Raw genomic sequence first — 12695 nt, forward strand, 5'->3', positions numbered from 1 at the left:
TTTCGGTTTATCTGTCTCCTGATACAAGTTGATTATGTCAAGCCCGCCGCACCCCCCTGCACCCGATGTTGTTACTTCGGGCCACGTTACTATTAATAACTTCTCCCTCAAACACCAGTCCATTCCAGCATTCACCCCGTCTGATCCCTCGCCATTACCTCTGACCGACCATTTCGCCTGAGGGAATGTTCCTCCGCTCCACCCTACGCCGCACCGAATCCCTCTGCTGCAAATTCTTCTCCTGGTTCCCCCTCGGCCTCGTCGCATTCCTGACGACATGGGCCCTCTACGTCCAAGCATACACAATCTGCCTCCGCCACGTCGGCGGTAAAACGGGTATGTCTCTCTTTTGACCACGAGGTTTTGCTACCTGAACTAATGGGATGATGGGGAACAGGATATGCATGGGCAGCACTGACAGTGGTGTTGTATGCCATGGCGTTATGGTGCTACTACACAGCATGCCTAACACCGCCCGGCTCACCCTCTTCACCAATCCCAAAACCATTACAAGATCTCTCCTACTCTCTCCTCCCCACAACCTCCACAACATCCCACGAACGCGACGTTGAACTGGGGGCACCAACATCCACCATCACTGTAAAAGAGAATGGGAAAACGCGATACTGCACAAAATGCCAATGTCCGAAACCGGATCGGGCGCATCATTGTAGTGTATGCGGTGTGTGCGTGTTGAAGATGGATCACCACTGTCCGTGGCTATCAACCTGTGTCGGGTGGAATAACTACAAACCGTTCGTGTTGTTCCTCGTCTATGTGACACTCTTCGCTACATCATGTTTCGCCGGTACGTGTCTCGCAATATACTGGTGGACACTCGAACCCTACTCTGGTGTCGAAGACGAATTCCTACAATTGAGTTGGGTGTTATTGGCGGCGCTGAGTGGATGTATCACCATCATCGTCGGTGCGTTCGGAGGATGGCACCTCAGTCTCTGCCTCCGCAACATAACCACAATTGAATCCCTCGAATCAACCCGCTACTCCACCCCTCACCCCCTCTCCCGCCTCCGCCGCTCCGCCCCAACCAACATCGAAATCGGAAACGCCTTCGATCTTGGTTACTACGCAAACTGGTGTCAAGTCTTCGGGGAGCGAAAGACGTTGTGGTGGGTTCCGGTGGATGGAGGACGGAGAGGTGATGGGAGGGTGTTTGAGGTTAGTGGGGAGGCTAGACAGAGGTTAGAGGAGGTTGCGATGAGGGTGAGGAGTGAGGAGGAGAGGCATCTGGGGAGGTGGGAGAGTGAGTGGGCGGACGTTGAGGAGTATAGTATGGCATGATAAAGGGAAGGCGTTGCAGTTGTGAGTTTCTTGGGTGCATTACTGCTGGACGGTTTTTGCATGGCCACTATTAGATTGCGACGGTAGCCAATTGCAAAATGTATCTCGGTCCTGTGGTGAGCCTATTTCGTAATAGGCTTTGCGCTAAACCCTTCGCTGTTGCGCGTGCCCAAACAACACCCCCGAGGTCCGTGCGCTGGCTGCCATGTAACCTGCAATCGCGCTGATCCAGCAAGCAAATCTGTTACTTCGCTTCAGACAGGAAGTGATGGGAGTGATCTTTGCGTTGCATTGTGTTGGGTTGGGCCAGGCTGTGTTGGCTGCTGCGGTTGCGTTTTGGCTGGCGAAGGTGAGTGTGGTGCGCCCTTTGTTCGGTGTCGGACAGCGATTGACTTGATCCGTTAACAGGCAATCTACAATGCCTATTTTCACCCTTTGCGCAATGTTCCCGGCCCCTTGATCTGCAAAATCACGAGCGCACGCATGACCTTCGCCGAGCTCTGCGGCTGCCGAACCCTTACTATCCACCACCTCCACGAACGCTACGGAGACATCATCCGCATCGGGCCCGATGAGCTCGCCTTCTCAAACCCATTTGCAATCAAGGAAATTTACGGACAAGGAAGTCCTTATATGAAGTCTGCCATGTACGACCATTTCTCGACGCATTCGCCGAATTTGTTCGATATGCGGGATCGCGAGTTACACAAGGAACGTCGGAAACTCTTGTCGCATGCATTTGCGCAGGTGAATATCGATAATGCTGAGCCGCTTATTGCTGAGCAGATCAGGAAGTTTATGGGATGGGTACAGCAGTATGCGGCTGAGGGAAAGAGTATGAACGTTGCTGTTTGGTTTCGGATGTACGCATTGGACATCGTGGGGTCTCTTTTCCTCGGACAGGACTTCAAGGCGTTGGATAGTGATACTCCGCTTTCTTACCTCGACGATCTTGACGGACACTTCATGCTCGCAGCTCTCAAATGGAACATGCCGTGGGTCCTCCCCCTGACCTCCTGGCTCCCGATTCCAGCATGGCAGCGCTTCCTCCGTTCTTCGCAGCGACTCTACGAGTACGGTGATTGGGCCTTCAAGCAGTACATGGACAGATACGGCCGTGAATCAAAACGTCGGGATCTCCTGACAAAAGTCATCAAGGGTGAAACCGACTCCCAAAAACTCCCTGACCGTGTCATCACCTCCGAAGTCGGATCAATGACGATCGGTGGCACCGACACAACTTCCATCACGCTTACCTACACCGTCTGGGAACTTGCCAAACACCCCGAATGGCAAGACAAAATCCGCGAAGAGCTCCGTACACATAACGTCCAATTCATCGACGGTGTCCCAGCCTACAAAGATGTCGCACCCCTCGAGGCTCTAAACGGGTGTATCATGGAGGGTCTCCGTCTTCACTCCGCCGCACCCGCCTCACTTCCCCGTGTCGCTCCCGACGGCGGCGGTGTCATTTCTGATATCTTCGTCCCAGCCGGTACGACAGTCTCAATGCAAGCCTACACCCTCCACAACAACCCCACCATCTACCCTTCCCCAACCTCCTTCCTCCCAACCCGCTGGGCGAACGGTGGTACGAAGGCGATGCAGGAGTCCTATATGCCGTGGTCGAAGGGGAGTAGGGCGTGTATGGGGATTCACCTCGCTACGATGGAGATGAAGTTGATTATTGCGGCGTTATTGAGGGGGTGGAGGGTGGAATCGGGGGAGGGGACGACGGAGGAGAGTATGAGTATGGTTGATCATTTTGTGTTGATGCCGAAGTCGGGGAGGTGTGATTTGGTCTTTCGGAAGCTTGAGGGGGAGGAGGAGTAAATGTTATAGAGGTTTAGATACCAACTAGTCTAGATGCATCTCTACGTACTTCTTCTCAGCTGCCAGGCATGCCTCAATCCTCGCAATCACGTGAGCCCTGCCAATGATTTCCGCTGTCTTTCCGATATCCGCTCCCATCTTACCTCCACAGACACATACCCTAAGACTCATCAACAAGTCCTTCTTCTTGAAGATACCATGCACCTGATCCTTTCCCTCAACCCCTGCCCAAGTAGCATCAATAGTGTTGTTAATGTTTATCTCATCCCATGTCTCGATTGCACCAAAGTACTTGAGAAGAGTTGTAACAGGGCATTCCAGCTGCCCCGAACGGCTCGAGTTTGGCTGCCACCTCAGGTCTGGAGCTTTCATGCAGATTCATCCAAAAATAATCACAGCTTTCTGGGAGGTCAGTGTGTTTTCGTAACCGTTCGTAAACAAGCGCATAGACCTTCTTCACGTACTCTGCGCCAAGCAGGATGGAAGCCCCTCCTTCATACGTGTCGCATTCCTCCCCTTTTGCGAATTTCTCCGTCAATGTCGGCTTCACAACTTCATAAACCCAACCTGCACCATGATCTGGACGCCTGGACAGATGCCTCTTGTTCAGGAAGACAAGCTTTCCTGGTGCCACCACAGTTGAACCTTTTGTGACTTTATCAAGCCTGAACGCGTTTGCCATCTCCTCCAGCGTAAACGCCTGATTCTTGATTGTCATCGGAGCTCCCCATCCCATCAATGCAACAAAGCTCAATAGCGCCTCAGGCAGATATCCCTCTTTGATATACATGCCCACATTTGCATCGCTCTCGCTCTTGCTCAATTTCTTGCCTTCGATGTTTGTCAGGAGTGGTAGTTGAGCAAACTTGGGCTCGTCCCATCCAAAGACATTGTAGATTGCCAAGTGTTTGGGGGTGGATGGAAGGCATTCTTCACCACGTACAACATGCGAAATCTGCATCAGATGATCGTCCACGACAGAAGCAAGCTGGTAGGTTGGATATCCATCACATTCGATGCGGGGAGTGACGTCGTGATGCCAGAGAGGATTTTCGAGATGGGTGTAACGTAGACACTCTCAGATTTCCGTACTCGGACCGCGATGCCTGGATTCCCTGATGCGAATTTTGGTGCAGCACCATTCATGCGGCGCAAGCACCAGCAAGCAAGGGTCCGTCCCACATTAACAATTGAGTACGTTGGATATGTTCTCAAGCAATCCAGCCTGGTCGGGAATTGATGGAGATAGGGATGCCATGGGCTGAGGTGGTCAGGCTGCACATGATCTGCGGCTTTGTCTGTGTGCCTCGATAGGGCCGGGGATTACCTCGGCCCGGTCATTTGCAGGGTTGTTGTTGTGGTAGAAGTCAATTCACTCCGTTTCTTCTTACCTTCTGTTCCGTCTCGTCCAACACCACCTTGAAGCATCCTTTGTCCCCTCGAGTTTCAGAGATCGCGAGATGAACGACAGTATCGAAATCGAGTATTATGAGGACAGCCCCCAAGAGCGCATCGAGGAACTTGAATCCCAATTGCGGCTCCTGACAGAGAAACTCGCATTCGCAGTCGATAAGGCAAATGACCTCGAACAACAGCTTCGTCGCTCGCAGCCTCGACCACCAAGTCCCACACCCTCCACGGCTTCCAGCACCACCAACACCACACCGCCCGCGAAAGGCCGTTTTGGGATATGGACGAGGAGACCAAGTTCACCGAGAGCGGACGTAGAGCTCGTTAGGCTCCCGCAGGTCAATATCGTGCCGCCTACACCTGAACGAAACCAAAACGGATCACGAGCGCCGAGTAGGGAGAAGGGACTCCCCCGTGTTCCGGATCTTCTACACGAATTGGATGAAGAGAGGAGAATGAGGTGTGTTGCCGAAACAGCTCTGGCGCAACTACAAGGCGAAGTTGAAGAACTCTCAGCATCCCTCTTTTCCGAAGCCAACAACCTCGTCTCATCCTCGAATCAACAACTGCATCATACACAATCCGTTCTACAGTCCACGACACAGCAACTTACCACCACATCCGCCACGCTTACGGCGACTCAGGCAGAACTTTTGGCTACGGGAATTGATCTGGCACGGGAACGGGAGAAGTCGAAGAGGTTAGAGGAGAGGTTCGGGGATATGGAGAAGAGGGACGTTGAGAGGAGGGAGAGGATTGAAGCGTTGGAGAAGGCAGTAGAGAGGGTTGGGCGGGTGCGTGGGTTGGTTAGAGCGAACTTTTCTGCATGAATGGAGAAGAATGATGGGGAGAGTGACACGGGTACGGCATTGGAAAGTAGTTTTGGCGCTTTTGGGCTCGTTTTTGATCCACTTATCGATAATAATATCTAATGCGTATTGTCAACAGGAGATCATACCTATAAATTCCATTACTCTTGCGTGTTTGCATTGTCAACCCAAAACACCAAACACAGGGTTTTTGGCAACGGTGGGACACTACATTTCCCACGGGTTTCGAACCTGCCTTCTCTTGGTATTACCTGTAAACGCATTCATGAATTAGGGTATGAAGCATCAATTTATCGGGTATAATATGCCACACGTATCCTATTTCACCGCATGGACTCAAATCTCTTAACCGTTCATTTTCGCTTAAGCCAAGAACTTTCCAGGCGTCTGCTGCACAACCCCAGTACTCCTCTTCGCATCCAAGAACAACCCATCACACTGCCCAACATCCTCCTCTCCGATCTCCTCCCGGCCTCCGATGCGTGCCATAATACTCGCAGGCGTCAACAACCCCACAGCATACCTCACACTCGTCTCAACACCCTTTCTTGCCAAGACGTCCAATGCGCCTTCGGAGATGGAGAGGCCTTCGATACGGGCTCGGAGGCGGACAATTTGACGGATTTCGGGGAGGGTGTAGGGGAGGGTTCGGATGATGAGGGTGCGGTCGAGGAGGTCAAGGGGGATGCCGTGGGGGGCTGTGATGCCGTCTGCGCCCTTAATTTCGCACATACCGCGGTTGGTGGCGAAGATGACGATAGGCGAGATGGTACTCTCCAACGCACGGTTGAGGTAGGTAAAGCACTCGATATCGAGCATATGGACTTCGTCGATAAAGAGCACACCAGGAACGAGTTCTGCGACACCTTGCTCGATGTATTTGTTTACGACTTTGTTGATTTCTTGACGGAGTTTGTCGGTGATTTCGGTTTTGCGGGGTTTCATGAGTTGGGACATCATGGACATGATGTCCTGACCGCCCTGGGGACGAGCGTTGGCGGTGTCGAGGTCGTGGAGGGTGACGTCTTGGACGATCTCCTTCTTCTTGTGGACGTCGCCCTTGGGAACGGGGACATACTCCTCGGCTTCCAGGTCGAACTCAGTAGCGTAAGCGTCGGAACGGCCGACACGCTTAACGGCACCAGTGTTGGCTTCGATGTAAATAACGTCTCCAACGTCAACACGCTCCTTTTGTATCGACTCGTAGATCGAAGGGTCGAGCTTCAACTGTTTAGTACCCTTGGCAGTCTTGAGACCGACGATGACATGTGCGATGGTCTTTCCGTAGCCGCCAAGCGGGTTCTCTGCCTCCTCTGGCGTCAACTCCGTAACCTCACCCTCGTACACCTCCTTCGTCTCCTTGATTCTCAGCCCAATAGCACGACGGAGATGCTCCTTCAAAACTTCCGCCTTTCCAACTTCAGAAGAGTAAACCTCAGAACCGACGATTGGCACAAACGGGATCTTGTTGCCGAGTTCTTGGGAGAGGGCAAGCGCAAGGGCGGTCTTTCCGGTTCCAGGTCCACCAGCGAACAACAACGCCTTTCCAGCCATCTTCTTACTCCGGACCATGTCCAACACCAACCCACATGCCTCACGCGCCTGGTTCTGTCCGATCAACCCGCTTGAGGGATTGGAGGCGGGGTTCAAGGCCGGTGCTGAGCCATCCTCGAGCAGACCGAGGGACTTGATGTGAGAGTGAGTAGAGATACGATTGGCCGCAATGCCGTTCTTGACTTCGGTGATCTGAACCATTGTACTGTATTTTTTTCTTCTAAGTCCTCACGAGCGTCGATGTCAGTCAGTGCACGGGGTCGCGCCGAAATTACATTGGGCCTTTCCCCGAACGGGTTGGTGTGGTTGGGTATCAAGGAGGTCGCAGTCGGACAAACAACACCAGGATCTCAGCTGTTGAACAGGAGAGCTCCAGTCGATTGGATAGCTATCCATCTTAGGCTCGTATCGTCTGAGTTTTCAGATCCAGCGACTTGTACGGATCAGATCGGTACCGGACTCGCCAGGGTTACACTTGGTAATCCGTCATTACACAGAACAGCAACCGACCTCCTTATTCGAAGGGAGAACCTGCTGTCCCGTTTCAGCTGGCGAAATTACTCTTTTCGACGCGAAGGATCAATCTCGCTTATCCGGTCATACTGAGCGGCCGTTCTGAGTGAAATCATCACTGCCAGGCATTCAAGCTGCAGCCGCAATGGCTCAAGTGATATCAGAGGAACCACAAGGGATTGCTCCTGAAGGTATACCATTAAACATCTCGCGACTGATATGATACTAACAGCTTCACTCTAGAAGCGCCAGTATTCTGTCGAGCACTCTACGACTATACATCCAATGACGCATCATCTCTCAACTTCGCCGCGGGCTCCGTCATCCAAGTCCTAACTCAGCTCGAATCAGGTTGGTGGGACGGTGTTCTCGAAGGCGAACGAGGCTGGTTTCCTTCCAACTATGTCCAACTATTCGCCGAAGGCGAACTATCAGCATCAGAGGAGGAAGGACTTGGGGATGACGAAGTCGAAGACGACGGTGATGGAAGTAAGGATGAAGTCGAGGATGAGGCATTTTGGATACAACAGAGCACGCCGGATGGGAAGACATATTATTACAACACGGTGACGGGGAACAGTTTGTGGGAATTACCGACAAAGAAAGAACGGAGGTTATCGCTTGCGACAACGCAGACACTTCCCATCGTGACCACGCTGCATTCACCGATCTACGACCATGAAGACGAACGATCTGGATCAGAAGGTGAGATCTTGTTGTTTGCTGCTCCTACGACACGGAATGGACAAGATGGCGCAGCGTCAAGTAGCAACCGCGCAAGCTTTGCGAGTTCGACGGGAACTGGTGCATCGACTGCCTCTTCTAATGCACAGCCAATGTCCACCTTAGCGACGACACCCGGAAGCAGACCGACGGAAGGTACACTGAGCACGATCGCAGCGTCTTCTTCCGAAGAGGACACGCTTCGTCCTAAAGGTCCGACGGCCCAACTGCTTTTCTTGGACTCTTCGACATACCGTACCCCAACCCTTCTCGAGCTCCACCGTCAAGTCCGCTTCTCTGTCGAAAAGCTCGCGAAATCGATTGAGCTCGGCGCGAAGGATGCCTTCGTCGGTGACTGCGAGGAGATCGTCGACACGATTTCAACACTTGTTCTCTCGTTCGATAGGACGGATGCGCGGTTACGCGCGCATCATCGTCGGATCATGGCTGCGCTATCAAAATTGGTGTTGTCGACGAAGATCGCGGCTGGTGTCTGGCCACCTGATGATGCATCTAGCAAGATGCGGTCTGACGCCGCTGAGGTTTTGACAGCCGCCGAAGGCTTCCTGGAAGCAGTTGGCGTGAATAAGATGGACGTCCGACGCATCAAACCTGGGTTCGTTGTCGGTGGACAAGTCGGTGGTGGATGGCGCGGAAACGGGATCATGCCCAACTCGAAACAAGGTGGACTCGTTGACACCCCTGATATGCAGAAACCCACCCAAGATTTCACCGGGGCAGAAATGGAAAAACTCGAGAACATCGCCCGCGAAATCCAGAGCGCGTTGAAGAAGCTACAGGTTGCGCTAGTTACTGCGCCTGGTCCGGGTCGGAGTGCAGGGTTGGGGGGGGACGATCAGGGTTTGTTTGCAGGAAGGGCGCTGATGAGTGCGCAGTCGGCTTGTCAGTTCACGCGGGATTATTTGGTGCTGATCGAGGGTCTTAACTTGACGATTTTGGCACAACCGCCTAGGTCGCCGACGTTGACGGATTTTGCGCAGACGAAGCAGACGCTGTATGACAATAATGCGGATTTGTTGATGGCGGCACAGGGACTTACGACGGGTGTGCAGCCGTGCGCGCCGATGTACCCTCACGAAGGGGAGCAGCGCGTTGCGGCCGTTAAGCAAGCGGCGAAGGAGTTGGGTAAGAGTGTGCAAAGTGCAGTTTTCACGCTTCAGTTCCTGGTTGAGGAGATCGTTATGAGGCAGAACAACCCGCAAGGCTTGCCGAACGTCGCGGAGAGGAGGAAGAGTCAGTTGAGTATCACAAGCTCGGTCATACACGACCCGGTGAGAGATCGGGCTGGAAGTACCGGAAGTTTGGTGGAGAGCCCGACCAGGACGAGTGTGGGATCGACTTTGAGTGATTTGGAATTCCCTCGTACACCGAAGCGGGAGAAGGGGAGTAAACTCAAGCGATTCTTCGGTGATGATGCGCCGCCTCCGGCGTTCTCCGAGGTTGGAAGTCCAGCAAAGGCTGCTACACCAACGAATGGTGCTCCTCGACAGAATATTGCGGACGAGCCGTGGTATCTGGGAGTTGAGTATGAGCATGAAATCAGTTATGACATGAAGGGGATGGTGAAGGGTGGTACGTTCGTTGTGCTCGTTGAGAGGTTAACGAGACATGATTTCCTTGACTCGGCGTTTAACAATACCCTTTTGCTGACGTACCGGTCTTTCACGACAGCTGAGGCGTTGTTCGATGCTCTAGTTGGGCGCTTCAATATTATGGCGCCTCATGGGTTGATGCAGGAGGAACTGGACATCTGGGTCGAGAGGAAGCAGAAGCCGATCAGGTTGAGGGTGTTCAATATCCTCAAGTCGTGGATGGAGACGTATTTCATGGAGCCGAAGGATGAGGAGAGGACGGTGCAGTTGTTGGATAGGATTAAGCACTTCGCGGCAACGACGATGAAGGATCACTTAGCTGGTGCGCAAGTCTTGGAAAGGCTTGTTGAGAGACGACAGACCAGTGGTGATGCTTCATTCAGAAAGATGGTCCTGAACCTGACAACGGCCTGTCCACCACCGATCCTGCCAAAGAATCTAAAGAGACTGAAGTTCCTGGATGTTGATGCTTTGGAGTTGGCGAGACAACTGACAATTATTGAATCGAGGTTGTATAACAAGATCAAGCCCGAGGAGTGCTTGGACAAGAACTGGTCGAAACCTGAGGGAAGTGGAGGTGTTGTTGCGGAGAACATCAAGGCGATGATTTTGAACTCAAATCAGGTCACTGGATGGGTGGCCGAGGCGATCTTGACGCAGCCGGAGATCAAGAAGCGTGTGAACCTGATCAAGCACTTCATTGCTGTTGCTGACGTGAGTCGCATTTCTTCCTTCTCGTATGTGGGATGCTAACATAACGTACAGAAATGTCGACAACTCAACAACTTTTCAACTTTGACAGCAATCATATCCGGACTCAACTCAGCGCCGATCCACCGCTTGAAGCGGACGTGGGAGATGGTAAACGCACGTATGCTGCAGACCCTTGAATCTCTCAACAAGGTCATGAACTCGACCAAGAACTTCTCCGAGTATCGTGAGATGCTCCACGTCGTCAACCCACCATGTGTTCCGTTCCTGGGTGTCTATCTTACCGACTTGACTTTCATCGAGGACGGTAATCCGAATATGCTCAAGAAATCCGAGCACCTCATTAATTTCTCGAAGAGATCGAAGACGGCGGAAGTCATTCGCGAGATTCAGCAGTATCAGTCCGTGCCCTATTCATTGCAGCCGGTCCCTGAATTGCAGGTGTTCATTTCGAGTAATTTGAGGGAGAGCAGGGATGTCACTGAGATGTATGATCTGAGTTTGAACATGGAGCCAAGGGAGAGGGAGGACGAGAAGATTGCACGACTGCTGCAGGAATCGGGTTTCCTCTGATTCGAGAATGTGATGGACACAAAAATGCGTTTGAATCAATATGGGATAACTTAGGTCATTCTTGGTTTACGGATGGGGGACCCGGTTTCGTGCATGGCCCGGGTCGTGTAATCGCTACAAGCAATTTAGGGAAAATACCTACATACGTCTTGCTTTAATTGAAACTCTGGGTATATTATCCATATGAGATGCGCCTATCACAAGCAATTGTATTGTACCTCTTCCCAAACCCCCGTTCAAGTGCACTTCATGCTTGAGCCTCCCGCCCGTGAGCCTTGATGCAGTTGAACAGCTTATCCTTGAAAATCTCACTCATCAAGCCTTGCATCTCCTCTCCCGTAATCTTGTTCGAATCCCTGATAACCTTATGTAACTCCGTCTCGGTCTTCTCATTTCCTTCCTCCTTGTCCTTCTTTCTGGCCGAAGGCGCGGCTGCGCCGAAAGGGTTGCGGAGAAGTGCTTTTTGTGCGTTATCGATTTTCGATGCCAAGTCGTTCAGCTGTTCTGTTGCGTACGCGCGGTTGAGGAGGAGTGGTGATTGCGAGAGCGTGGAAACCCAGTATTTATTCCACAACAAGGAGAATAGATGTGAGTCCATACTACTCTTGAAGTGCTCGATTGCGAGTGGGTAGTACGAGTTGGCATGGACTCCGAAATCCTGGATTTTGCTGAGTGGGATTGTCTGGTATTCGGATTTCTGGGCGTTGGGTGGGGTGTAGTTTTCCGGGTACGTACGGAAAGCACCGATTTCGACTTTACCTGCGGAGATGGTCCTGTTCGGGTCAATCTATGTAATGTACGTCAGTTTACCCAGATACGGACAACATGTAACGTTCATTACACACCACCACCGCCAACCACGGATCTTGATACATCTGATTCTGCATCTGCGTCCCGACATCGATACCAGACAGCCAGCATCCATATCCTGGGTGAGAGTGGTACCATCCTACGATGTTCTCTCCTCGCCCGCTGGCTTTGAGCGAGTCGAGGTACTGAACCATGTATTCATAGGCCTCGGCTTGTGCGTTGACGCGAGTTTCTGTACCTTCGACGGGTAGTGCGAAGGAGTCAGTGATGATGATTGTACGCACGTCGATACGGCCGAGCATGAGGCCCATGACTTCGATCGCGCCGCCTGAGCGGGCGTGGATAGCCTAAATGCGGTGTCAGCGGTGTCTCCCGTCAGGGCTGTTATTGACGTACCATCTTGATAAGAGCCAATGCCGATATCTTTGTCTTCTGGAACCAATGTGGACTGTCACAGCCCGTTAGAAGAGCTTTACAAGCTTTACCCCGAAGGATATGACGTACTCTTTCTTCCACGGCTTCTCCGCGAGTTGCCGCTTCTGCTCGTCCGCGTCATAGCGGTACAGAGCATCCTGGCTCTCCGCTTTGATATTGTTCTCAATCTCCCAAGTCTTTCGAGCTGTTTCGGCGTCCATGGTACTCAACCACCTTGAACTGAAGTGCTCTGAATGCTATGGAGGTGAGGCAGCTGCGGCGCCGGGTGAGCTGCCGGTCGACGTCGACGCTCAGCAGGGCAATCGATAAGCTGGTGACGTCCAGTGCTACGATACATTTTTTTAATACATGTATTTTCAATGGGCCTTGGGAGTTCTGGTATCCTCAG

General features: G+C 52.3%; 7 protein-coding genes across 7 annotated transcripts; 4 read left to right on the forward strand and 3 right to left on the reverse strand.

The window, feature by feature from the left end:
• Nucleotides 1-117: 117 nt before the first annotated feature.
• SAICODRAFT_29502 (zf-DHHC-domain-containing protein) lies at nucleotides 118-1414 on the forward strand. Its single transcript, XM_019167434.1, has 2 exons — nucleotides 118-336; nucleotides 398-1414. Exons 1-2 carry the CDS (start codon nucleotides 186-188, stop codon nucleotides 1300-1302), a joined length of 1056 nt encoding a protein of 351 aa, XP_019025464.1. The 5' UTR covers nucleotides 118-185; the 3' UTR covers nucleotides 1303-1414.
• A 5-nt stretch (nucleotides 1415-1419) lies between these two features.
• SAICODRAFT_208678 (pisatin demethylase) lies at nucleotides 1420-3266 on the forward strand. The gene is made up of 2 exons (XM_019166342.1): nucleotides 1420-1651; nucleotides 1711-3266. The coding sequence occupies exons 1-2, from the start codon at nucleotides 1571-1573 to the stop codon at nucleotides 3133-3135; spliced, it is 1506 nt and encodes a 501-aa protein (XP_019025465.1). The 5' UTR covers nucleotides 1420-1570; the 3' UTR covers nucleotides 3136-3266.
• SAICODRAFT_208674 (uncharacterized protein) lies at nucleotides 3267-4346 on the reverse strand. The gene has a single exon (XM_019166341.1). The coding sequence runs from the start codon at nucleotides 4094-4096 to the stop codon at nucleotides 3398-3400; it is 699 nt and encodes a 232-aa protein (XP_019025466.1). The 5' UTR covers nucleotides 4097-4346; the 3' UTR covers nucleotides 3267-3397.
• SAICODRAFT_29503 (uncharacterized protein) lies at nucleotides 4311-5496 on the forward strand. The gene has a single exon (XM_019167435.1). It carries the CDS (start codon nucleotides 4596-4598, stop codon nucleotides 5373-5375), a length of 780 nt encoding a protein of 259 aa, XP_019025467.1. The 5' UTR covers nucleotides 4311-4595; the 3' UTR covers nucleotides 5376-5496.
• Nucleotides 5497-5645: 149 nt separating this feature from the next.
• On the reverse strand, nucleotides 5646-7160 carry SAICODRAFT_29504 (TIP49-domain-containing protein). Its single transcript, XM_019167436.1, has one exon. It carries the CDS (start codon nucleotides 7128-7130, stop codon nucleotides 5739-5741), a length of 1392 nt encoding a protein of 463 aa, XP_019025468.1. The 5' UTR covers nucleotides 7131-7160; the 3' UTR covers nucleotides 5646-5738.
• Nucleotides 7161-7587: 427 nt separating this feature from the next.
• Nucleotides 7588-11062, forward strand: SAICODRAFT_6116 (ras GEF; the record flags this gene model as incomplete). Its single annotated transcript, XM_019169828.1, has 3 exons — nucleotides 7588-7633; nucleotides 7686-10492; nucleotides 10544-11062. The coding sequence occupies 3 exons, from the start codon at nucleotides 7588-7590 to the stop codon at nucleotides 11060-11062; spliced, it is 3372 nt and encodes a 1123-aa protein (XP_019025469.1).
• A 144-nt stretch (nucleotides 11063-11206) lies between these two features.
• SAICODRAFT_29505 (putative JUN kinase activator protein) lies at nucleotides 11207-12558 on the reverse strand. Its single transcript, XM_019167437.1, has 4 exons — nucleotides 12377-12558; nucleotides 12269-12320; nucleotides 11908-12219; nucleotides 11207-11849 (listed from the first exon to the last, which is right to left on the reverse strand). Exons 1-4 carry the CDS (start codon nucleotides 12505-12507, stop codon nucleotides 11310-11312), a joined length of 1035 nt encoding a protein of 344 aa, XP_019025470.1. The 5' UTR covers nucleotides 12508-12558; the 3' UTR covers nucleotides 11207-11309.
• Between the last annotated feature and the right edge of the window lie 137 nt (nucleotides 12559-12695).

The sequence above is a fragment of the Saitoella complicata genome (assembly GCF_001661265.1).
Source record: "Saitoella complicata NRRL Y-17804 unplaced genomic scaffold SAICOscaffold_6, whole genome shotgun sequence".
Taxonomy (NCBI): Eukaryota; Fungi; Ascomycota; class Saitoellomycetes; order Saitoellales; family Saitoellaceae; genus Saitoella; species Saitoella complicata.